Here is a 25118-nt window from a genome sequence, read left to right as displayed (position 1 = left end):
CAGGTTTTAGGGAGGTATGGCTTAAAAGCTATCTACGTGACAAGTTAAATGCCTTGAATCCTTGAGAGTTTAGTGCCAAAACACCTTTCAGGATCTTGGTGAACGTGCCTGATGTCTTGCCAGGACAGAGCCCAGCAGATAAGTGCTCTGGAACAAGAATATGTTGCCGTAGGGAAGCAGCGCTCGTTCATAGCTTCCTTCAGATGTCACTGAATAACTAATATAATGGGGACAAAAATTAGCTCCTTTTAATGTGGGGTACCCCAGATTTGGAATTTTTAGCTCAGCATCAGTGACCCGTGGGTGAGGTCCCCCACGGTTTCCCTGCTCTGCACCCTGCCCTCCCTCCGCTGAGGGTTTGCATCCCTTGAGCACCTCACCTCCTGGCCACAGCTCTCTTGATCAAACCAGGCACCATGGTTTGGAGGTGCTTCTGGAACTGTTTTACCACGAGGCTGATACTTTCCAGCAGCCCCCACAGCTTCTTCAACCTGCAAAAACAAAATAAAAAGGCAGATTTTAATGACCAGTAAATGCAGCAAAAGAGGAAAGGTGTTAATCGTGAATGCACACTGTAATGCTCTTTTTCATAACCAAGCAATCCTGTGGCGTTCCTGCTAGCTGTACCCGCTCTCCGTGAGAGCTTGCCCTCAGGGAACACCAAATCCTCCTGCAGAGGAAGGGGATGCCACTAAGCCTAGTTATGCAGTAGATGTTCATCAGCCTGCCCTGGTCCATGGTAAAGGAGGGACTCGCCCTGCTGAAGGCACAACCACTGGTTTCTGCATCACTCTCAGCTTCGATGCCTCTATCGAGATGTTCTTACCCCTTCCTGAGAATAGCTGGCAGCCTGTATGGCTGCAACAGGACCTTTGACAGAGGATCCTGCAGTCCAGGCACCGCCTCCTTCCTCCACAGAGCCAAGCCTGTGCCCATGAGTGACAACACAGAAGTAAATAAAGACCAGTGATTAGAAATAACCCAACAAATGCAATAATTCCTCTTGTCCAGCAACTCTTCACAGAATCACAAAATCGACCAGGTTGGAAGAGACCTCAGGGATCATCGAGTCCAACCGCTGCCCCTACACCACCCTGTCAACTAGACCATGGCACTAAGTGGCACTAACTCTTGCTGCAGCTCAGCCTGTAGGTAATGAAGCCCAGGCCAGAATCCAGCTTGAGCCGCTCTTACAAAGCCTCTTTGCGAACAGCTGCTGGAGCTTTAGAAATATTTAATATAATAAATAACTTGATAATGTCTTAAATATAATACTGCTCCTCTCAAGGACTGCTGCAGCCCTCAGTGGCTGCAGCCACCCCCAAAACCCAAGTTCAGTGCCCCAAATCCTCTACCTGGCAGGAAGCAAGGAGTCGGGCACTGCGGTACCCCTGTGCGTAGGCCAGTGTACGTCCTGTTGGATGGTGCAAAGTCGTTTTTCCCGCACATGGTGGCGAAACGGAAATTGCCATCGAAGTAGTTAAAGCCAAAGGCATCTGTGAGACATGGAAAGAAAGGGCTGATGTTTGCATGCGCGTCACGCTTCTAGGCTGCCCTTCAGGCCCTGGGCTAACACTTACTGTTCCTGTACAGGAAAAGGGCAGTGTCCTGGTACCCTTGGGAGAAAATGTCATCCAAAACCTGCAAGGAGAAACATTTGAGGTCACTAAAGTGCCCTCCATCCAGGCACTGGCAGGATGTAGCCAAGGCTGTTTGACCATGGAGGGTTGGGATGGCCCATTTGTGAAGGCAGCAAGCACAGGCTGGTTTCCAACCACCAAAGTGCTGGTTCTTTGCGGGTTGTTAAACCAGGGTGGACCTCGTCCCAGGCTGGTCACCCAACAGCAGTGTCCACGAAAAGAATGCACTGCAAAAACAGGGGGTACTGCCCTCTCCCCTTGAAATCTGGTTAATTAATGATGGAGATTGAGCTGAACCTTAAAGCTTGGGAAGGCAGGTCCAGCATTAATTTGTTTTAACCAAAACAAAGCTGGGATGAAGACCTGGTGGGCTTACCATGGCGCTAGGTGGAAAGAGAGCATAGCTAATCCTGCAGAGGTTTTCTATCGAGATCTGAATGCTGCCGTTGAAGATCTGGAAACAGAAGAAGATAGCGGGACAATCCCGCGGACAGATATCGATCTCTCCGGTGAACGGGGACACAGTGATCACGGGTTCCTCCAAGCTGGAAACAGGCTGCAGGCCGGTGAATCCTCCATCAATGTATCGCTGAGAGGGAAGAGCAGAGGGAGGGTTTGCTTTGAGGATTGCTACAGCCCTGCTTGTGGCACGCAGCTGGCTCCTCAACCAGGTGCTGTAATCCACAGCAGTTATGAAAATAGAAATATAATTATTTTAATTCACAAAGCTTTGTAAAGCTGTTTTGGCAGTCATTAGCCAATTCAAACATCGCTGAATTTAGAGTGTTGTATAAATTTCAAGTCCTGAGCTCAAGCAGTAGGGCTCCTGCATTTAATAATTGCCTGCAAATCCCTGGAGGATTACTCGCTGGGCAAGGAAAATGTCATTTGCTGTATTGCAAAAGGAACCTGAATTTACCACCCACCTCAGTGGGATTTGAGGTTGCAAGGACTGCAGCTGATCGAATTAAATGCTCGTGAAATCACAGTGCAGAGGAGCCTCATGCAGCAACGCTGCCAAGATCCAGGTCCTGCAAACATTGTGCGCTTTGTGGGCAAGCTCTGCAGTCTGAGGTGAGCTGGAGGTCTGACCTCACAGCCAGGTACAGACATCCGAGGACTAAATAGGCTCAATCAGTGTAGACCAACAAGAGTCAAGGAAAGATGCTAGCTCCATCCCAGCTGTGAATTTGGTATTGTGGCTTTGTGGGCTTTGACACACAAGTGATTCACGATGCGTTGACTGCTCCGTGGTTCATCTGCACATGCTTCACTACTATGCTGCTGTGCTCCTCCTTCACTGAGGGTTAGCAGCAAGCCAGCCCAAATTCATTGCCCTCACTGTGGTGTTTCATGGAGTATGGATGTGCACATGGCTGGGGGAGGATCCTCCCACCAACTTGCGATATTTCAGCCATGCAGGTCTGCACCTGAGCTAATGGAGACATCTGCCCTGCAGACAGATCCTGCCCAGGGTAACTGGTCAAAGTCCAAAGTGTGCATGTCCTCTTGTCTCACTTTGGAGTGCCTTTGCAAGGCAAGATCTAGTCATCCAGGCTCTGTCCATAGGCAAAGCAGGAGAGGGCTCTCCAGATGGCAATTCCACCCAGCTATCATCTTAGGATGGGATGAAGAGCAAGCTAGAAGGCTTTATCATCCTCCATTGACTAAAGAAGAAGCCTAGACATATATATCCCTCTCTGCTTGAGGGAATGTAAAGTTCAAACCCAAGAGCATATTGCTGGTGGCATATGTTTTATTGGAAATATCACTCACCACACCTCGGTAGGATGGAGGGATGAATCCACAGTAGATAGGAAGAAAGCAGCTGCAGAGGAGAGCCTGGGGGAGGAGAGGGATTGCAGAAGTAAGTGGTCCTGTCAAAGTTGTCCTGGACAAAAGCTGGGTGCCTGCAAACTCAGGCTTGACAAATGATCTGGAGCCAGGCTGTTGGTACCACCTGGGCTTTGCACTTGACTGTGTCAAGAAGAAAGGTTTCAAGAAGGGGAAAACATCTCATTTCAATAAAGTTGAAACACTTCTCTTGAGAAAGGCATAGCACTTCATTTTTTATTTTTATAGCTGCCAGCAATATTAGAGTTGTATATCTATATATCTCTGTCCAAACACTGCCCTTTGACGGTGGCAAGGTAAAGCTTTGGGGTCATTTTTCATATTTGTGTGTTTTTGGACAAAACCAAGACATCCTCACAATGCATTTTCATTCTGCTGGGATTTGTCAGTGATAAAGCCACTGCTGGGCCGTTTGCGACCATTTTCCATGAATCTCATCAGCGTGGAGTGAGCATCCTGGGCTGCTGGGTTGACCTAGGGCAGGTACCACGGGGTGAACTCCAGCATCTCCATGGACTTGCCATCCTCTACTGTATCCCTGGGACAAGCAAGCCCATGACCTCATGGTCAGCTCTGTTAGAGTTTTACCCTGGGTTTCTTTCCCCAGCAGCTAATTTACTGGTTAATCAGCTGCTTGTTGTTTGGCAGCACGGATGCTTTGTCCAGCTCTTTCCTCCCAGGAAAGTGCTGAGGCAACGAGGAAAAGTACTGCCAGTGGGACTTGGCCGAGGAGAGACCTGTCCAGAAAGCTGAGAGGTTGTGTTAGCGTTAACACAGCTCTTTGCAGAGAGTCATTAGCACTTATTAGAGCTGGCCAACATGTCAGCGTCAGCTTTTTGAGGCTGGAAACAAACCTTCTGCTTTTTTAGTGTGATTTATTCCTGCCTGACTCTGGACCTAACATCATCTTCCTCCTTCCAAGCTTCATGGAGCTCACTGTGGTAGGACCACGGCTCTGGCAGAGCTTCCTGACACTCTCCCCATCTTGGATAGAAAACAGTGCAGTTAAAGTCATCAACACTTAGGTATCTCCACCCCAAGCAGCAGGTAGAGGTATCAGAGGCATCAGAGGAAGGTCCCTTTACCTGAATGAGCTCCTCTTTCGAGCTGAACTCAGAGACCAGGACATTTTGGCCATCCACCACCCGCGTGAGCGAGATGTGGAGCCGCCCTGAAGCCAGCTGGTAGGAGTCCTCTGGTAGCATCCGCTGCAAAACAGTCTTGATATTTGCCAGCAAGCTGCACTTGGGAGAGAGAGGGCCCAGGATGGTTTTCCTGACTTCCTTTGCAGTGGCAAAGAAAAATTCCTTTAGGTCATCTGACACAGAGAGGGGTGGAAAATAGAGAGAAAGTCAATATCCCTGCTGCCCTAACAGTTACATTTTTAATCATATTTCTACCACTCCTCACAAATAAAGCCTCTTGCAGCCCCTGTGCATGACCTCAGGATGCTGCTGCTGCTATAATGGGGGACATCGTGGCAGGACAGAAAAGGGGAGATCACCCCCAGGATGTTCTCAAAGGACAACATATTGCTGAGCGTGACCCCACTGGTGAAATCCCCGTCTGCACCAGAGACGGGTGCTCAAGGTGTGCCCAGCCAGGGATTAGGGAGAGGCTCCAAAGAGCCCTGGGGAGGGGGACGCAGGAGCAGACACCGAGTTACCGGTGCCGATGTGACTTGCACAACACGTTCCTGCCTCACACCTCCGATTTTGCACATGGGCAGCCCCAGGCTTCACAGGGGAGCTGGTGAGGCCCAAAGATGAGGACAAGGGGCTGACCCCCACATCCTCTGCGTCGGGCTTTCCTGCGAGCCAGGCTCCACCGTGCTGGGGCTTCCCGCTCATCTGAGCTCCCCCGGTGATCTCCCAGCCAGTGTTAATAGTAATTACATGCGTCTGCACATCATAGAAGTGGGATTAAAGGAGCAGAGCTGCAGAGCCCTGGCCGAGGGCTCAAGAGATAGCAGGTTTTAAAGGCTGCTTGGTCCCTTTTTATTGGTCCTTTTTAAAGGAGCTTGGTCCCTTTGCTGAAATTGGGAACTCACCTGGGTGAACACCCCACCTTGGGTGGTTAAACTCTTGCAGCAAAAAGCTTATCCAGCTCCCCGCTGCTGCAAAGAGCCATCCTTGCGCCCAGGTGGGCTCCTTGGGACCCTGCACTGGCATGAAGCCGCAGACTTGCCTTAGCACCATGGCTTTGTAGGGGCAAAGGTTTCCGGGCTGTCTCATGAGATTGCTTTAAAAGCACGGACAGACAGATGGGTTAGATGGAGTGTCCCGAAGGCAACTGGAGCAACACAGGTATTAAGAGGGGTTATAAATGTTCAGGCCGTGTGGCGTGGTGATTAATGCTTGGCAGGTTCACGCAGGGTCCTCAGGGATGCCGAAAGAGCCGGAGACACCCCAGGCAGGTGATGCGCCCACCAGGCACTGTCTGGCTGCTCTGTGTCCTGGAAATCTATAGATACCTACGTGACTGCCACTCATGTCCCTTCGTAGCTAAGGATGCCAAGGGACCCGACCCATAGGGGACCAGGGGGCTTTACATGGGTATATCCATCCACCGTGGCCACGTGGACTTTCTTTGGGACACATCTCACCGCTCCTTAGACCTCGTAGCAAATGAGGAGATCTGCTCCTTCAGCAGGAGCAGGAAAATGAGTCAATAAAACACAGGTATGTCCAGGTATTACCCATGCAGTGTCTACGTGACCATCTGAGGTAACATTCAGAGAGTAATAACCGGCTTTTTCAGCTTACACCACCCAAAATTGCTCCAGGGTGGCTGCCAAAAGCGGCAACATCTGCAGATGTCTTCTATGCCTTGTGAGTGATATGAGTTACACCAGTATCGCATCCCCACCGGTGCTTTAAGGCATTAGCTCCTCTATTTCTATTTTGAAATAAAAAATCTATATAAGGAAATCTAGACAATAACTGTCTTACCGAGGCCGATGCCGCACACCACGGCGGCGGCGATGAGCGAGCCGGCAGACGACCCGTAGACCTTGCACGCAGACTTGAGGAGTTCGGGAGCCAGCTCCAGGAGGGACTGCACCACCCCAACCTGGTAGAGGGCAAGAAAGCCACTGCCCGAAAAGGAGAGCGAGAAAGGGGTGCTGGAACTGCGGAGATCCTCCTCATCCATCTCGAGATCAAATTGGAGTATCTGGCTCGATGTCTCAGGGTGTCCTTTTTCAGCAGGGGAACCTCAAGCTCTCTTCTCCTCTGCTTTCTCCAGGCTCATCTCTGGCTGCAGAGGACTCCAGAAGATGGATTTTCTACCTCCTTTTACAATAGCTCCCCGAGGTGTTTAGATTCACGAGCTATTTTAATTGCTGCCTGTGCTAAAAACAGAAATTTTCCCCTGATCAAAACAGCTCTTGTAATCCTCAACCACAGCCAGCTCAGATGCTCAGGGCTGAATCAAGGCTCCCCAAGTGATCTGAGGCACCCCGGGAGCCTTCCCGGAGATGGTCCTCACGTTACTGTGTGAAACACCCACGCAAAACACACTTGGAAACATCCATGCGAAATTTCCTCTTTGCTTCATGCTTTCTTCATCAAGGGTGTTTTCCTAAATAGGATTCTCCGTCAATCCCAGCTTAGGCACAGCTCAGGAGTGAGTAAAGGCTTGTATAAGACACTTAAAGCCAGAGGGTGTTACACAAGGGGTGGATACAGGGCGTTACGCTGGGTTAGGTTTGGAAATATTGCTGTTTGCTCCCTATTGGAAGGGTTTTGTCCTGCCCTGACTCTTGGATATCCTTTGGGAGGGGAAAAACAAGGAGCTGGATTTGCTTTTCTCTTCCCCTCCCCACCAGCACTGTCCTCTGTAAGGCCCATCAGGGTCCCTGCAGCAGCACCGTGTTCCCCAAAGCTGGGGTTACTGACCCAAAATCAAACTGCCTTTAGGCTGTCTTCAATGACAGTTAAAAAATAGGGAGAAATTCAGGAGATTTCACGTGTCTTTTCAGCCGTAATAACCTAATGCTACTGCCTACATGCGGAATAAAAATTGCCATTTTAAACAGATGTATTTGTTAAATATGACTAAATATTGTGTTGCTTGTGTTGTCCAAATCCATAGAGCATGCACACGATACAATGAATATTACATATGTTACCTTCAAGGTTGTATATACATACATAACATGGGGCTGTGTTTAAGAACAGGCTGAAGGAGCTCTCATCCCCCATGTTGGTGCACCAAGAAAACAGGGGCTCGTCCCAGCATCCTGATACAACCCTTGCAATGCTATTTCACCCCAAGTTTTCGTACGTTTTTCCTTGGCCTCTCCAGCCATCGCTAGGTCCCCTCCACAAGAGTTGTGTCCTGTGCGATACCCGGGGTCAGAGACCCCCACCTCGATGTGAAAAATGTCCCTGGGTTGAAGTTTCGCTGGTAGCTGCCCATGAGCAGGTGAACATGGCCTGCAAACCCCCACAGATAGATGTCACTCAGCATGGCCAAGGCTGTCCTCAACGGCTGCTGCCTGGATGACAGGACAAGCAGGAGCAAGTTGTCAGCCTGTAGATGTATTGAAATGGGATCTCAACTATCCTGGAGGTGAACAACTGCTTGAATTAGGGCATTTGCATGTGACCACACACCCTTAATAGATTTGGTGTTCTCATTTCTTGTCTTTCCAGTGTTTGATGTTGGTTTTACATTATCCCGTTGTTGGGTGAGTCTCCCACACGTTCCAGCCTTTCTACCAGCCTCCTGGTGATATCTGAGCTTGGATCCACATGATTCATGCCACTGTTTCCTCCAGCCCTTGGGAAAGAAAATTCCTTCATTTAAAGGGCTTTCTTCCAGCACTGGCAAGTATCTGCAGGTAGAAGGAGGGCAAAAAGTATCACCTCTCACTGCGACTGATCCAAACACGCAAGTGTATTGGAAGTGCGTGAGTGTTTGTGCGCTGGAAGAAATTGTTTCCATGTTCTCTGTACATTAACTCTGCCAACTACGTGCGTCGGGCCCCCAGGGAATCAGCAGGCACTGCATGGAAGAGGCATAGGATGCTCCTGCTTCACTCAGCCCTTGCACATCCTCGGCCGAGCCCAGCCCCAGCTGCCAAGCTTTGGGAAAGGTGTGAACAATCCTGTGGGACCTGCGGGAACATGCTCCTCCATCCAGCGCATGGCATGAGACCAGTTTCCCTGTAGGAGCTGGACTTGCTACAAAATGTGGTGCTCCAGGAACACCTCGTGAGTGCAAACCCCAACCAAGCTGAGCCAGGAGATGTTCTTCCCCCAGGCTCTCCTTCGGGCATCTTGTAATAATTTCTTTCCTTGCAGCTGCCATGAAACAATGTATTAAATGGGATTTTCCATTCCCAGAGCCAGATGATGAAGGACCATGTGGTGGCCGTGAAAAAGCTGTTATCCCTGCAGGAAGACAAGTGAGTAGCTCCATGGGGAGGTGCACGGTGAATGCAAGAAGGTCCCTAACAAGGAGAAAGCCCAGCAGACAGCACAGCCCCACGCCGAGGCAGGGCCAGCCCCAGGAGAGGGGCCGGGGAGGCAAGGCAGGACGGACAAGAGGACAAGTGTCCCTGCGCAGGGAAGGACAAGAGATGTCTGACCTGGCAAGGGGGGGCCAGCACCCCAAAAGCCAGTAGATCAGACCTGCAAGGACTTCATGGTGTGCTCAGACACCCCAGGTTCCCTTTGGGATCCTCGAAGCCCGAGAGGAGCCGGGCTTTGGGGACACACCTTGGGGGTCTGCCAGCCGAGGGGTTGCACAGCCACATCCCTCCCTGACCTGGTGCCACACTCCCATGAGATGAAACTTGTCATCATCCTCTTAGTGACAGCAAATTTTGCATTAATTGGCTCATTAGGTGCCGGGCTGATTTTCTAAGCTGCCCTCCCCCACCTGGCGCTCAGCAAAGCAGGATTAGCGGGGACTAACGACTTCGGAGACTCAAGACCCCAGATGCAGCCTGAGATGCTTTCGGGAGAAGCCCTCCCAGCTCGCGTGGAGCACCGGGCGGGCAGGGGGCTGTGTGGGGTGCGGAGCTGCTTGGTGGCGGGGCAGGATCAGTGCCCAGACGGCCGGTGTCCGTGATCCCAGGGATTTTTGGGTGAGGCGATTGCCGTAGCTGTTTGAAGCCATGGCAGGGCGTTTAGGGAAGGATGAAGGTAATACCGAGAGCTGGAAACCGATCAAAACCTCAGGGCTAACAACTTGCACTTCTTTAATACCTTCTTAATATCCTCAGTGGCCGCAGACGATCACGGTCTCAATTTTATAACCAAGAGATTAAGCCAAGGTGCTGGAGTCGCTCAGGAGAAGGGACCTGGGGTCCGAGAGCCGCCAGCCCCAGGGTGCTGCCCTCACAGCAGCCGTGGCTGATCCCGATCTCATCCCACCATGCTGGGCTGGAGCAGCATCCCTGCTTTGGGTTGGGTTACTTGGGACCAGGAGCCCCTTGTGCAATGGGCTGTGCAGGTTTTGCTCCTTGTTTCCCTGGCACTTCTGCCCCAATGGGTGGGGAATTGTCCAGCGACCACAGAAGGAGGGTATTTGGTGCAGTTGTGATATCGGGAAAAGACCAGGAGAAGGAAAGGGGAAAGATGAGTTGTTTTTCTCACCGCTGTTTCACCTGGCAGGCATGTCCCGTGTGCCGAGGGAAGCTGATGTCCTCCGGGAAGTCAGTGAGGAGACAAAACCCTCTTCTGCTCCATGCAAATCCCAACCCACACCCAGCACCACCCGAGCTCAGATGCAAAACAAATAGGGGCTTCGCATGATCCTCCCCCTGGGTCCCCACCATGTCCCCAACACCAGCTCACCCTGACCTGGTCACAGCCCTGGCACAGTCCCCTGGGCTCCGGGCAGGGGACGGGAACGTCGTGACAGTTTGCAAACAGGCGAGAGCAGTTTCGGTTTCTCCTGCAGTAAAAGTCTCCCAGCTTGGTCCCCAGCCAGAAGGAAACACGGCACTGGCGCTGTGCTCATTGCTGGCATCGATGGGCAGGAGCCAGGAGGGGGATGGGATGTTTTTCACAGTCCTAATTACCCTGGGCTAAACTAGATGGAGCCCCTGCAAGGTATTCCCCCTCCTTGGGGCTTTTCAGCAGCTGGTGATTCAACCCCCTGGCAGCTCTATCAAGTGTTTCCTCAAAGGCTTCGCAAACAGGAGCGTGTTGGTCTGCGTGGGGCAAGGCTGCTTCGTTCCTACCGTGCTTCCTCCTCACGAGGACTGTGCTTCCTTGTTTGGTTGTACATGGGGTTTTACAAGGACGGAAAAGATCAGATCCTCCAGGAGAGGAGGTGCTGGGCAGCCACGGGCTGTCGCCGGTGGCCCACGGGGGACTGTCACCCCATGCGCGGCACTGACCCAGACCCACAGGCTTGTTTGCCACCATCATCACCTTCAACCCATTAGATCATCCTACTTCTCACACACTGCAAACCCCAAAATTTTGTCCCCACCACCCCAGGCTGGATCCAACTCTGGGCAAGGGAGATGCTCTTGCTGGTGCCACCGCGCTGGCATTCCCCCTTGGCCCTGAGCTGCCTTAATCCATGGCCCTCCTTAGGGGTCTGGGCAAAGATTAGCTGGGAACATTCCCAATTATTAGAGTTTCGTCTCCTTGACGTTCCACTTCGTAGGTGAGACCCCGGCAGCTGTAAATCCCCTCGGTCCTTGAGGGAGCAACAGCGAGGGCAGCTCCTGCGCCACTCAGGAACAAGATTTACCCGGTTCTTGGTGTCAGATCAAGCTGCTTTGGCTCATAAATCTCCTTCTGCTGGAAAGGGACTGGCTATAAATAGTAAAAAATAGCAGGACCGCACCGTGTATCTGCTGTAAGGCTCCCTTTGTGCCACTTTGCATCTGGCTTGAAAGGAGCAGCCCCCAACAGCTGTAGCAAAGCAAATGTTATTCCACGTGTAACATCCATATGTAACATCACCCATTAGACAAGCCCAGCTGTGGTTTAGGGACCAATTTATTTGAGTTTTAGGGGGTTTTTCCCCTGAACTGGATGCTCGGCTGACAGCAGAAGCTACAAAAATTATGTTGTACATTCACAGATACGTATAGAAAAGCAGGTAAATAAATACACATACACAAACATAAACCCACGAGGTTCAACACAGGCACTTGGTGAGAGTTGAAAGGCAAATATAGGGTGAAATTTGGGGTTTCTTTGATTTACAGCCTCTTTGCCCCCAGCCAGCTGGGTTTTAAGCATTTTCATGCTACTGTGGCTATCGCTGTGGTTTTCCTTAGAAGATTATTAAATTCACAGCTCAGAAAATCACCCCACACCCAGGTCACCAACAGGGACTGTCCCCCCCATCAGTAAATCTTCATCCTTGGGTTCCCAGGCACCGCAGGACCTTCAGAGCAGCCGATGTCAGTCCGGGCTCTCGCAGTTGTCTGTGCTGAATTCTTCTCTGTTCTGCTGAGACAGAAGGAAACAATCGTGAGGTCCCTTCCCAAACCGAGCTGGTGCTATTGGTCATCTGGATGGGTTTAGGAGGAAATTCTGCCTGAGGAAAGCTGCAGTTACACCAGGTTGCAGCAATGCCGTGAACTACAGGGCATCTCCTGCTTGTGGAGTCCTGCTCCTTGTGTGTCCATGGGCCATGCTCACGTTGGAGGAAGGCAAAGGCGGCCCAAACAGCCCAGGGTAAGATCCAGCTCCTGGTCACCCCCCCAGTAGAAGCCAGCATGACTGCTACCCACCCAGGTCTATCAATCACCCTAAAATTACACCGCTTGCCCTAACTTGCTGCTGGAAACTCAGCCCTGGACTCCTCCTCCCTACCTGGAGAATTTTACTGTAGGACAAGGGTGCAAACGAGTCCTCCAGGTAGCGGGTGCCAAAGCCCATGATCCTGTTCACTGCCTGGTTGCAGATGCCCGCCACCTTGGCGGTGAGGTGCACCGTGAAGGCAAACTGGATCTCTTGGGGGTTGACATCGGGTCTGCTGGCTGTCATCTCCTTGCGGACGTAAGCATCGGCCAGGTTTTTGAAGGAGCTGTAGGACATGCGTCTGAAGAACATCCGTAGCCGCGCGTCTTCCTTCACCTGTTTAAGATGCAATTGAATAGAGCAAATAACTCGGTGTGTCATCCTCATGTTGAAGCCTTCACTCCACACTAGGATTGCAGTTGAGGGAGGACAGACAGACAGCCACGATCACACCCAGCTGGGGAATTAAAAGGTGCCATTTCCTTGATTCTACTGAGTGTTTCCCTGTCACAGGGAAATCGATACTGTATTTTACAGCAGTACAGAGCTTGGCCCAAATTCCCTCAATCCCACCGCAGCTCTCCTCTCACCTGCCTGTCCAGCTCATCTCCTGCGCTCTGGAGCAGGGCGACGATTCTCCTGATAGCTTCATCTGCAGAGAGAGATCCCATGTTATCTCCAGCCCTTTCTCCACGCCACACACGCAGACACTCTAAGGGGACAGTGCTGCCAGTTTAGCCCCCCCTGAAAAATTCCCCGAGCACTGTGCATCCACCTCCATCTCTGCCAAACCCATTTCAGCCTATGGCCAAGTGCCTTGTTATCCTTTAGCCAGGAAAAACCCCCTCCTGCCTTTGAATTTCTCTCTCTCAGCCCCGATGCTGAAAATCTCCCCCAAGGCTTCATACCAGCTCTTCGGATCGCGTAAGCAGGGTTCGGGTCCCGTGCAGGCTTTGCATGGGGACAAGTCTCATGCCTATAGGCTTTCTATACGTGCTGGCGATGAAGCACTCGCAAGGGCAACACTCACCGACCCCATCGGCACCGTCCGGCCGCAGCGGCTCCCCGCATCCCTGTGCTCTGCTCCCCTGGCTCTCACTGCCCTGCACGATCAGCCCGATCTCTTCTGAGACTCGTGCGTAGTAACCATCAGGCTGCTCCACGTCTGCTGGAAGAAAAACATGTATTCAGAAGTGAGGATTATTTTTTTGTTGTTGTTGGGATTGATTGAAAAGAAAAGCAACCGCAGCGGTGACGGCATCCACGTGCTGCTCGTGCCCAGCCTGGATTAGTGCATACCGCCGGTGAACGATGGGGCTGCGCCCTCGGAACCGTAACCGAGCGGCTGCGACTTGCCCCAAATCTGCCAAAACTTTGCAGAAATCCCCTTGATTTTTTTTTTTTTTTGGCAGGGGAAGGGCTGGGGCAGGGACTGGAGTGTCCCGCGGGCTCTGCCTGCCGTGCCATGGCAGCTGGCTGCCTGCACTCTTCCCCACAGCAATTTGAAAGCAGCTTAATGTTGGCCCTAGAGTGGTTTAAGATTAAATCTCAGGTCTTGAATTCAGGTTTAAACTAAACCACCATATCCCTCGGTTGCCAGAGGGGGAAAACCCATGCCTGGATGTTCCTTGGGGTAACTTGCTGCGCTTACAAGTCAGAGCAACAATGGGTGCTCAAAGAACGGGCAGATCGACCCTTTCCTGGGGCAGCAGGTTGAGATCAGACCCCCAAACCTATCCCAGACCCAGAAAGCAACGGGAGGGTGATGCTTAGGGTTAGGAACCAGCACTAAGCACTATTGCTTTCCCAAAAGCAGAGGTCCCGTTGGCTGTAGGGTTCGGATAGGGTCGGGTTAGGGGTGGTGGGGGTCCAACCTGGTGTGGCCGGCGCCTGGACGTGCCGCAGCGGAAGGCAGCTGGGTCTCTTGGCCCTCGCCCCGGCTGTCGCCTCTCCCCGCTCCTCCTCCACGTGCTTCTTGAAGGAGAAAACCCTCTTGAGGCTGGGTCTCCTCTTCGAGGCTCTGCCTACCGGCAGGGACGTGCTCAAATCCCCTCCAGGTCTTTTAGCCCCTTCTGCTTTGGAGCTGTGAGGAGCTTTGGCATCTTTCTCCTTTGCTTTTTGCCCTGCATTTTCCTTCTGCTCCTCAGGGCTCTTCTTGAAGAGTAAATTTAAGAAGCTTTTGAACCAGTTGCGTTGAGTTTTGCCTGGGGAAGAGTTTTTCGTGCTTTTCCTCTTGAGCTCCAGCTCGTCTTTAGGCACCTTCCTGGGAGCTTTGCTCTCATCATCCAGAACCTCGTCCAGGTCCAGTGCTTTGGATCCCTCCTCCTGGTCCTTCTTGGGGCCGAGTTTGGCACATGAATACTTGCAGAAGTCACTTTTCGACCGTTGCAGCCCATCTGCCTTCCTCCCTTGCCTTCTGGCTCTCTCCTGAACTGTCTTCTTGGCCACCAGCGAGTTTTCGCAGCAGCTCAGCGAGCGCCTGACGTAGATCTCCAGCACTTTCTTGGCCCCTTGCCTGTCCAGCGAGAGAATCTTGCCCGATGGTTGCCTCGCTACGTCCCACTGAGGCTTCTCCGCAGCCAGAGCCCCCATGTCGCTGTAGAGAAAAACAACATTTTCAGCCCGATTTTTGCTTTCCCCGGGACGCTGCGCTGTCAGGTTGGGCATGATGGAAATCACCCTCGTTTTGGCACCCAAGGGTGCTTTGTGTGTCTGAGACTGTTTATGTTCCCAGTAAATGATCAACCCCTTTTATAGTTGTTATCTGAGTGCTCCTTACACAGGCTGCACACGCGAGGTTTTTATGATGGGCTATAGACACCGCTGATAAGGGAAGCGAAACTGCGGGGATGGGGGGAGACGAGCTGGGCACGTCTCAGAGGGAGAGAAACCCTCATCCAGAGGGTTTAATCCAGTAATTAATCCAGATACCGTGGTGCTGGGTCTTTCTATTGCAACATGTTCCCATAATATGACAAAAAACTACACGCCAGGAGTACCAGCCCTCCGATGAATCACACAACCCAGATTTTTTAATATTTCCCCTTAAAGTATTGGCTGCTAAAAAAAAAAACAACATTCCTCAACAAGGCTGGGTGCTTCCAGCCCTTGGAGAGGCCAAGGGCAACATGGGCTCTTGCAAATTTCCTCAGTCACTGCCAATGTTGGCCGAGCACCTTGTGATGCTGCAGCCCCTCTGTGAGCTCTCGCCAGCGTAGGGCTGTGAACGGAGCTCGCAGCACCCGGTCCCTGCCTTTCCCATCGCCCCTTTTTCTCTACATTCACAAGCAAAATTAAACAGAAGATGCTGCTATTGAAAAACCAGAGAGCCGTGCCTGTGCCTCGTGCTGGCTCTACTTCCAAAACCACTTTCACCCTTCAGAGAACCAGTCCCAAACCAAACTTTTTCCACCACTAAACAGCACATCAACACCGAAATCCGGCACGCTCGGCTGTACAAACCGCCCTGGAGCCAGGCATCAGCCTCCGCTCAGTCTAGATGAGCATCTTCACGACACACGAGCACACCCACCCACCCCAACTTGGCCATTTTTGGTTAAAGAAGGCAAGTTTTCTTCATCCAAGCCAATACCAAAGCCACCTGACCACCCGAAAATAAATCATTCAACTAGATTTAATCACAGCAAAGCACCAACCCCCATTGATTGATTCCAGTACATTGGCCCCATCATTCTTTGTTTGCTCTTTTGATATTTACCTTTCCATCGGTGTTTCTGCCCTTCTGGACATATGTCAAGACAAGCTCCTTGGCCACAGGCACTAAGGGTTGTCAGGCTCTCCTGGGAGGTGCCTTTTTTATACCTACGGCCAGTGGCTGGCTGAGTTAAGTCCTATTTTTAGCAGCCATTCAGGTAGGAGAGCGGCCAGTGCTTCCGCCTGGGATCCGCGCTATCACCTCCCTCGTGGCAGAAAACACGCGGGCGTGAGTTTCGCTGGAGGAGAAAACAATTTCCTTATGACAAATAGCAGCAAAACAGCATAAAAATCACCTGTCATCTGGTGTAAGCGCTGGCCTTTGAAACTAGCTATCTAAGCCAGCTGCTTGGCATTTGGCTTTGGGTTGTTTGTTTGTTTTTAATGGGTGTGATGCCGTGTATGGGCTTTTCTGGGTTGTGTTTGTAAGGAGAAGTCATAACTTTCTCAGATAAATGGGGTTTCAATGCAGCAAGCAGATTGCCCCGCTCACGTCCCAGGAGCTTCCAGGAAAGTGGATGGTGGAGGCTGTTGTGGCACCGCAGACGCTCTGGGGCTCGGTGCTATCAGGTTATTGTTTAACACCAAGCATGGCTGGGCTGCAACATCTTTGAAACCCACCCTGGGGTCCTTGAGACAGCACCCTAAAACATGAAACAAGACCTTCATGACTCCAGTCCTTTTCACCCACACGGCTCCCACTCAGCCTTGCCCAGGAGCAGAGCATCTCCCAGGGCCAAACCCGCGAGACAGATCTGCGCATCCCAACATCTCCAATCTGCCCCTGGGCCAAAGAAATCTCCTTACACCTCTCTTCCACCAAAGATCCATTTGGCCCTGCAGCCATCCCCCTGCACCCCTGTGCCCGGTGCTCATCCCCGCAGGCTCCTGCCCACCATCCTCATTGCTCTTTTGCCATCTGATGGCAATATTTCGCACTGCACCTTGCAGGGACGGTGCTGGACGCAGACGTGTTTGCCGGGTGGTGGCTGCTGGCACACAGGCTTTGGAAAACCCCTCGGCAGGGTTTCCACCTGAGCAGTGCTGCATTTTCTCTAGTTTTCAGCTGGGATGATGTGCTGCCCAGGTCCCTCCCAAGTAAAAATGGTCTTTTCCTGATAATGGGTTCAGCTTGCAACCGAACCATCCATGATTATATTGTTGCTGTTTCTATAATCTTTCTGTGCCATAATTTCCTATAATTGGGAGAGATCCCTCCGTTTCTCCTGAGCTGATGAATCAGAGTCTGGCATTGGTTAGGAATTACCTGGCTTTGCTTTTCAGCATCCCCATCTACTTCTGATAAATAATTAAACCATCCATCAGGAGCTCCGTGCTGCTAACTAGCATATGACCACGTCCTTTCATAAGTCGGTCGATTCCAGTGGGTAAAAAGGAGTTTCACAATCAATTTGGTTGTTTTTTTCCTCTGCAACACCCATAAAATGAAAAGCCACATCCACTCTGGCGGTGGGGCACAGTTTGGCCATCTCCAGTTTGGAGATCTTGCTACTGGAGATCATCCAAGGCTGAGTCCAAACACGGTCCCTGCTCATGGAGGATTTCTCATGATCAACCTGGGAATCAGCATTGACTTATGGCCTCTTGCAGTCTTTTCCTCTTTGTAGTAGCATTTCTGGACACAGGCTGAAGATGGGATACCCAAAGTGACTCCAGGAAAAATCTTGACCCGAATTGTGATTCTGGATCCAGACCTTTATCCAAGTTCAAATCCCTTCTGGGATTTGGGACATGCTCAAACCTAATGGGAGAGAGGCGTAAGAAAAAGATGTTTGCAAGAGACTTGAGACAAACCAAAAGCCCATTACCAGGGTTGGGGGAAGAGATCTGGATCCAAATTTGTCCACTTTTCTCATCAATACTGGGAGAGAATGAGGAAGCTGGCTGGAAATTCGGTCACGTGGAGGGAGCACACAATGCTGAGGTTGGTATCTTCAGGCCAGCAACGTTGGAGGGAAAAGCAGAACTAAAAGCATGGGGACGCAGGAGGCGGTGACTGGCTTATTTACAGGAAATTGCTCCAGAAGATGGAAAAAAACAAGGGAGAGAGATTCCCTGGATGGAGCTGCAACGTGCGGAGGGTTACAATGGGCTCAGGAGAAGGCAGGAGTCAAATCACCCAAATTTCTTGGGAACAAGACAGACAGGCCACAGGCTGAGGTTGGACATCAGGAAAAGCCTCCTCTGCAGGAGGGTGGGACAACGTCAAATGGGTGTCCAGAGGGGCTGGGGATCATGATCCTTAGAGGTCTTCAAGATTTGGCTAGCCAAAGCCACAGCCAACCCAGCTGGGTGTTGAGGCTGTTGTGTTTTAAGTGGACCACAAAGGTCCCTTTGAGCCAACAGAAGCCACCTGGGCAGAAAAATATCTGCGGTTTCAGATCTGAACCACGACGGGGGCGTTGAGGGCAACCACTGTTCCCTGCACCGGCTGCGGTTTGGACAGAGAGCACAGCCAACACCTGGCCTTGGTGGAAACCTCTCAGCCCTATTGTGCAGTGCCTCTGATCCAAGAGGGTGGTGGGCAGCAGCCCCCAAAGCAAATCCTCTTTTCCTCCAAGGCCTGGGACTGATTTTTAGCTGCTTCTCTCAGCAGATGAGCAGTGTGAGACAGCAGCGGGCACACACGGGCATTTACTGATGTGCAACACCCTGCCCCAGACACCACCAGACCTGGGGCTGCTGAAGCACAGATGATGACCTCCAAGGAACAAAGCATGGATGATGACCTCCAAGGAACAAAGCATGGATGATGATCTCCAAGGAACAAAGCACCTGCAAACCTTTGGGAAAGCCCACATGGGGCACCTGCCTGTGTGCCACCACCCCTGGACTTCAGCCAGCCATGGCAAAAGTCACCAACTGCTGTGTGTTCTCCCTCCCCACACCCCCACACCAAACACCCCAGCGCAAGCAGCAGTTACTCGGCTGTTTACCGAAAGGGACAGGTCCCCGTTCCAGGAAAGCAGCAGGTTTACAACTCTCCCACCTCTGTTTACCGCAAGGAAAAAGGGACACTTCGCTCCAGGAAGGACACGAGGGCTTCCTGGAAGCATGGAAAGAGCTTGTCGTTGCAGCCCATCCTTCCAAAGGTACCCTTTGATTTTCACCCTCCAAGACCCTTCCGGGGACGTGGCGGCACGGCACAGCACAAGGAGAGTTGAGTGCTTTTGGCAGCTTCCCAACTGGGAGAGGAAATCCCCGTCCAAGTCCAACGGGATCCTTAGTCATTGCAGGAAAAACAGGTGAAGAGAGGGCATCTCACATGCTCCCTGCAAACATGGTGTCACCAACGGTCACCTGCTCCAGCAAAACAAACCACAGAGGCTGGAGAAGCCATGGGATGCTCACGAGTCAACGGGGCTTTTTCTATGGCAAAAAAAAGCGGAGGGGATGTCTTGGTAGGAGAAGGTCAGGAAAAATGCACCCATGGGTGTGTATCCCAAGAGCAACGCAGGGCCAGGGTGGGACAGTTGCCAAGGAAGGAGGTCTGCTTTCCCACCAAAGCTGTCCCTCAGGGCTGGGCAGGACTTACACTGACTGTCTGCTGGATTTCACCCCAGGAAAGATCTGGCTTTAGTCTTCTCTGGGACAGAAAGCACCCTTTGTGGAAGGAAGGATGAGGTCTGGGTGCTTCACTGCACCTTCCTGGTACAGTGCATCCCCAGGCTACAGCTTGGCTGGATGCTGGGTAACCTCCAGCCCCTCTCCTAGCAGAGATTTTCGCCTCTCTTCCTAGCTAGGACCTCCCAAAAGCTGTGACACTTTGCTCATTAACCCCACTAGAGCCTATTTCCTTCTCCTCCATCGCTTGACTTGTCAAGTGCTTGCGTTTTGCCAACGAGCTGATGATTTTTTCTGGAAGTGAAACTTCTCAGCCAGCATTTCCAGAGGTGACTCCTGTTGACATTTTGCCAACCAGCCACCACATGTCCCACCACCATCTCTTGCTGGCTACAGCCCACGAGCACCTCCAGGCTCATTAATGGGTGTAAAGTCGTTTTGGAGGAGCAACACCAGTTACAGCAAAAGGGACTGTAGTTTCAGGTTGGCAACAACCAGTTTTGGTGGAAACCTCAGTTTCCACCAACCCTTGCCAAAGTTTTTCACGAGACTGACAGTTCCCAGACCCATTCACAGCATTGCTGCCCCAAAAGTGGTGCCGACACAGCTCTGAGATGGCAGCTTGGGCTTGGGAAAGGGTCCAGAGCAAAGATAGGAGGCAGCAGGATAATTTCCACAGTGGTGCAAAACCAAGGTTGGAAGGAACTCACCTTTTCCTATCAGCCATGAAACACAATGCGACCTGTATCTGGGCTTGTCCGTGTAGCTACACACCTCCATGTGTTCACCCATCTGCTGAGCAGCTCAGACTGTGGCACTCTGGTTTAGGGGCTGCCGAGCTTGGGGACAAGATCTTGGTGCCCACAGGAGGTGGTTTTAAATGAGGAAGGCTTGGATTTCCCAGTTTCAGACCTTCAACCAGCAAGAAGTGGGATTATCAACTGTACACGGTCACAGGATTTTATTTCCTCAATGAGAAGCAATCTGAAAATATTAGTGGATATTTTTTGATTTAAAAAAAAATGCACACACACATTGTTCCTTCCAGGTCCCTCACAGCTCCTGGGGTGGCAGGTATTCCTGCTTCGGACCCAAAGCACATAGCCAGGTGTCTGACGATCAGTGTGGTAATATTCATTACTGGCTTTGTTTCTTTTCACGTTATTTGGTCAGCTAATTACAAAAAGCATTCCATGGAGGGAAAGGAGTTAAAATGAGACCCAGCTCTGGGCATTGCGCAGCCTGGAGGTCCAGCTAGGCCTGATCCAGGCAGGTATCTCAGCACACTCCCACCCTTGGTCACAGGAGCAACCCCAGAGGAGACAGTGAGATTGCAGCGCACAGCGTGTCTGCAGTGTCAGTCCGTTCTCGAATCAGGGAAACGGCTCAGATTCAGAGCAGCGTGTCCATGTTCAGGGCCACCGCTCTCTGACAAAACACTTTGGTAGATGTTTGACCAGGAGCACGCGCTCCAGTGCTCTCTGCTCAGCACATCTCGCTGTAAGAACAGAGCAGTCTTTACCAGCAAGCTTGAACCATAAAAACATGCATCAAAATTTACAAAGCAAAAATATCTCATTCCCTCCCAGAGGACAGAAGAGAAGCGAGCAGGAGACCAGCCCACACGTTCACCTGCATTTTCAGGGCTGGGGGATAGTTTCTGGGTGTGTTTTGCTAACAAAGCCCCAGAGATGTCACAGCTTTGGCTCAGGGCAGGTTTTGAAATCCAGGACCAGCTCTGTGGCCTTCTGCCCAGGAGATGTAGGAGACACCGGCGCTTCCCAGCGTGGCACAACTCTGCGATGCACTGCAAATGCCACCGTCAAAGATTTCCTACAGCGCAACCTCCAGTGGGTCTTCTTTGAAATCCTCATGGTCCTCGTTCTCCAACTGCTCCAGTTTGCTGGATTTCTCATGGATAATCTCCCCAGGAGTCTTCAAAAACCTGCAATTCATTTTTAGTGGCTTTAAGTGCTTGTCCAAACCCAGCTATAAATGCTGGAGCCCTTGCCCTTGTCAGCTGAGCTCTGGACCTTGCCAGAGGGTATCTACCACCCCTGGGCTTTGCTGGGGATTCCAGCTCTTGGCCTTGCACCCCAGGTGCACTGAACCCAGGGAGACAAAGCTCAGGACTCATCAGCCCAGCGCTGGCATTTTAAGTCCAGAATAGTCCCAGGGAAGCAGACAGCACTGAAAACAGGAGGCTCCTGACTTATTTCCATCCCTTCTTCTATCTGGAGGTGAACTTCAGACCTGGTGTCACCAAGGAACAGGAGGGACCTGTCCAGCTGGGGTGGGCTTGGGGACATTTCCACCAGCACCAGCTGGACCACACACAGGAGAGCGGATGGATGCTGGCCCACAGCCCTGGGAAGTGCATTGGATGGGACCTGGACCCCCGGCATCCCAGCTCCTGGGCTTGCACAGGACAGAGCCTGGACAAAAACCCACCGGGGTGCTGCATTTGCAGGGGAGGATCTTGCTGGATGAAGCAGCTGCCAACATCTGGAGCCCACCACCTTCCCATGTCCTGTCTGCACTGTCCCAGACAGCTCATTTATCTGATCTGCTTCATCTCACCTGAACAACAGCTTCTGCCCCGGCTCCTTTTTGATAATGTTGAGTTTGTAGTAATGTCTGAGCGCTCGTGACATCTTCTCATATGTCATGTTCATCCGGTTCTTGAAGAAGAAAAGAATTGGGGGGGGTTGAGTAAAAGCAAGCACCAACAGCTGGTTTGGGTCTGTCTGCAGAAGGACCACGTGTGGGACATTTGAGGTGGTTCTTGGGCATTGCAGGAATGACAAATTTGTCCTCAACTGCATTTACCTTGTGGTTCCCCCAGAGCTGGGCAAGTCCATTTGGGTTAACGACCCGGAAGACCTTGGCTTCCTTGTCTTCCCACTTGATGTAAGGCTCGTAGCGGCTGTCAGAGAGGAGCTGGTACACGTAATCCCACAGCAACCTGCAGTCTGAGGATTGGTGGAGAAGAAATAGCCACAGACTCCTCCTTACAGCACCTATGCTCCAGTGAGGGTCAGTCAGGAACAGGATTGTACATGTTGGCAATGATAATAAATAGAAGAGCCCAGAGCTCATGCGTGGCACTTTTATTGCTAGATCTCAAAATGGTAGTGGGAACCACAGCTTTTCAGGTGGGGAAACTGAGGCAGGGAAGCATACACTGATGCATGGAATAAATGGGAGACAGATAGGCAGAGAGGACAAAGCACAGCCTAATTTCCCCAAGGAACCAGGCTATAAAGTCATATTTACCTGCAATTTTCCCATCCACTGGGGCCGACAGGGTTGTAGGAAAAGAGCAGATGGCATCTGCCCCACAGCTGCCCTCCAAGCTGTGATGGGAGAGGTTCAGGGGCTCCACGTGGCTGCGGGACACGGGCTGTTCTGCACAATCCAGGCAGGAGGAAACAGCAACTGGGGCAGCCTCAGCACTGCAGTCTGTGCCTGCAAAAACCCAAACCCAACCCTGTGGTGTATTCTGGTAGGTCCCAGGAGATCTTCCAAAGCCCTGAAAGAGATGGGGAGGGACAGCCCAGGCTGGTTGTCATCAGCCTAGTACCAGTCCAGCCAGAGAAGGCAGATGCTGAAGAAAGCCCAGGGTTTTCCTAGGGCAGGAGCAGCAGAAGGTGCAGGGGGGTTAGGGGAGATGCCAAGCATGGTAAGGATCTGATACAGAAGAAGAGCTGGAACAGGAGAATGCACTAGAGCCCAGGCACTCCCTTGTCAATTGTGGGGGCTTAAGATGTTCATCACCCTACACCTGAGTTAACAGAAGAACACAGGACAGCACTCACAGATCCCCCTCAATTCAAAGCCAGCCACTAATGCAAAGCCATCCCTACCCTAACTCCTACCTAGGTCCCTCCCCAAGGGCACTAATAAGCCTCACTGGCCCTGACCAGCCTCACCTGGGGCCTCTCCCACTCCACCCATTGGCCCAGAAGCTCTATTTAAGCTCAGCCCTGGCTCCTCAATCCTTTCCCAGTTATGTTGCAGGAAGACTAGTCTCCAGCTCAGGGCTGTGCCTCTACCTGGATATTGACCCTCCCTGATCCAGATCTCAACTTGCAGAGAGACTTCCTAGTGTAGCCATAACCTTGCCTGGTCACTGTGATCCCTAGACCTGATTCTAACCAGACCTGCTTCATCACTACAAACTTCCTTGATGACCTGGACTTTGTTGGACCTGGCTGCCATCTCCAGGACTGTCCCGCTTGCCTTGCTCAGGTAGTGTGGGATGGGTTCAGCTGGCTGTGCTTCAAACCACAGATGTGTGCAACTCACTGTAGGTGAGGGCAGGTTCTGCTTGGTGGACAGCTGCCATTCTCCATCATACCTTCCTCTGTACTCCTGGCTTCCCTGAAGGGTGAGTTGAGCAAAGGGCTGCACACCAGAGCTCTTCTTTGAGTTTTAATGTACTGGAGTATTTCATATAACACATCACCTGCAGGGAAGGAAAGTCTGCTCAGATGATTTTGTATTATAGTAGAGACTTGCTCAGTTGATGTTGTTGCTGAGATTTCTGTGCTACCGAGTAAGAGGTTACTCCCCATCCCAAAGCATTTGCCATCCAGAAGGAAGGAAGAGGGCTGTCCTTGTCTCCAGCACCCAACTGGCCAGGCAGAGTTAAAGCCTGGTCTGCTGGGACCCATCCAGCCCCTCTTAGCAGACCACAGCTTGTGCTGTACTTGGATGGTCCTCAGAAACACCCTTGCCCTCAGTCTAACCTGAGCTCGGAGCTCGATGTCTGAAGTCCTCCTTGGTGAGGATGCACAGGGCTTTGCCATTCATTTCAAACTTGCTTTTGTCCGTTTGCCGAAGGGAATACTCCTTCTCAGCCCATCTTAGCCAGTGGATCACGTCGTCCTTGCTCCACAGCGAGGGCTGGATTCCTGAAACCAGGGGCAGCCTCTGAAACAACTCAGTCTCCATCTTCAAAATTGCTGAGGGGCGGGGTGGGACACTGGTCTTCTCCATCACCAAACTTTCCCTCTATATTAAGCGCTTACAGATCAAAAACACCCCAAAGAGAAAATGAACCCTGATGACTGGTCCATCCTGTCCCCCTAATTTAGACAGCAGGGAATGGTCCCTTGGTGGGACACCACGGCTGTACACACCATGTCCCACCCTGTGGGACTCCTTTTTAGGCAGCATTGACTTGCTCAACATCTACTCACTCAGCCTGCCTGGAAGCTTGAAGATCTCCCTCTCGCTGACGGGTGTGTGTCTGGCCTGGGATGGGAGTGGTAACAAAGCTGCGACAACGGGGCTGGAAGAGCTCACTGGCACTTTACCCTGGGGAAAAGAGATCAAATGTGTCAGTGGGGGAAAATTCCCAGCTCTGGTTCTGTCTTTGCTTTGGAGATGCCTCCACCGCAGTAAACACTGCTCAAGTATTTTCTAACTGGTTTCTCATGGCAGTGTGATGTGCTGTCTGCAGCTCTTCCACACCGGCTCTAGGTCCTTTCCCAGCCCCAGGATGAATCTGTGGTTGCCCAAGAGAGTGTTAGTAGCCAGGGATCCCCTTCTCTTTCTCCAGCTCTTCTCTTTAGCAGAGCTACCTGCCCTCATCCAG

General features: G+C 51.7%; 2 protein-coding genes across 2 annotated transcripts; both read right to left on the bottom strand.

Moving 5' to 3' along the window:
• Positions 1-376: 376 nt before the first annotated feature.
• On the bottom strand, positions 377-6647 carry PNPLA1 (patatin like phospholipase domain containing 1). The gene is made up of 7 exons (XM_068419534.1): positions 6446-6647; positions 4580-4812; positions 3417-3482; positions 2017-2229; positions 1581-1641; positions 1412-1496; positions 377-491 (listed from the first exon to the last, which is right to left on the bottom strand). The coding sequence occupies exons 1-7, from the start codon at positions 6645-6647 to the stop codon at positions 377-379; spliced, it is 975 nt and encodes a 324-aa protein (XP_068275635.1).
• A 14692-nt stretch (positions 6648-21339) lies between these two features.
• ETV7 (ETS variant transcription factor 7) lies at positions 21340-24770 on the bottom strand. The gene is made up of 6 exons (XM_068419222.1): positions 24721-24770; positions 24268-24432; positions 23877-23984; positions 22346-22488; positions 22097-22197; positions 21340-21461 (listed from the first exon to the last, which is right to left on the bottom strand). The coding sequence occupies exons 2-6, from the start codon at positions 24329-24331 to the stop codon at positions 21350-21352; spliced, it is 528 nt and encodes a 175-aa protein (XP_068275323.1). The 5' UTR covers positions 24332-24432; positions 24721-24770; the 3' UTR covers positions 21340-21349.
• Between the last annotated feature and the right edge of the window lie 348 nt (positions 24771-25118).

Source organism: Nyctibius grandis, chromosome 27, assembly GCF_013368605.1.
Source record: "Nyctibius grandis isolate bNycGra1 chromosome 27, bNycGra1.pri, whole genome shotgun sequence".
NCBI classification, from domain to species: domain Eukaryota; kingdom Metazoa; phylum Chordata; class Aves; order Nyctibiiformes; family Nyctibiidae; genus Nyctibius; species Nyctibius grandis.
Note: the sequence above shows the minus strand (reverse complement) of the source record. Positions and strands in the feature narration are given on the sequence as shown.

Excerpts from the sequence above, each read along its gene's own strand:
- ETV7 (XM_068419222.1), bottom strand. The coding sequence starts at position 24,331 with ATGAATGGCAAAGCCCTGTGCATCCTCACCAAGGAGGACTTCAGACAT. Across the intron at positions 23,985-24,267 it reads ACATCGAGCTCCGAGCTCAG|GTGATGTGTTATATGAAATA; the intron begins GTTAGACTGAGG and ends CCTTCCCTGCAG. Across the intron at positions 21,462-22,096 it reads GGGCAGAAGCTGTTGTTCAG|GTTTTTGAAGACTCCTGGGG; the intron begins GTGAGATGAAGC and ends AATGAATTGCAG.
- PNPLA1 (XM_068419534.1), bottom strand. The coding sequence starts at position 6,647 with ATGGATGAGGAGGATCTCCGCAGTTCCAGCACCCCTTTCTCGCTCTCC. Across the intron at positions 1,642-2,016 it reads TCTTTCCACCTAGCGCCATG|GTTTTGGATGACATTTTCTC; the intron begins GTAAGCCCACCA and ends TTCTCCTTGCAG. Across the intron at positions 1,497-1,580 it reads CCTTTTCCTGTACAGGAACA|ATGCCTTTGGCTTTAACTAC; the intron begins GTAAGTGTTAGC and ends CATGTCTCACAG.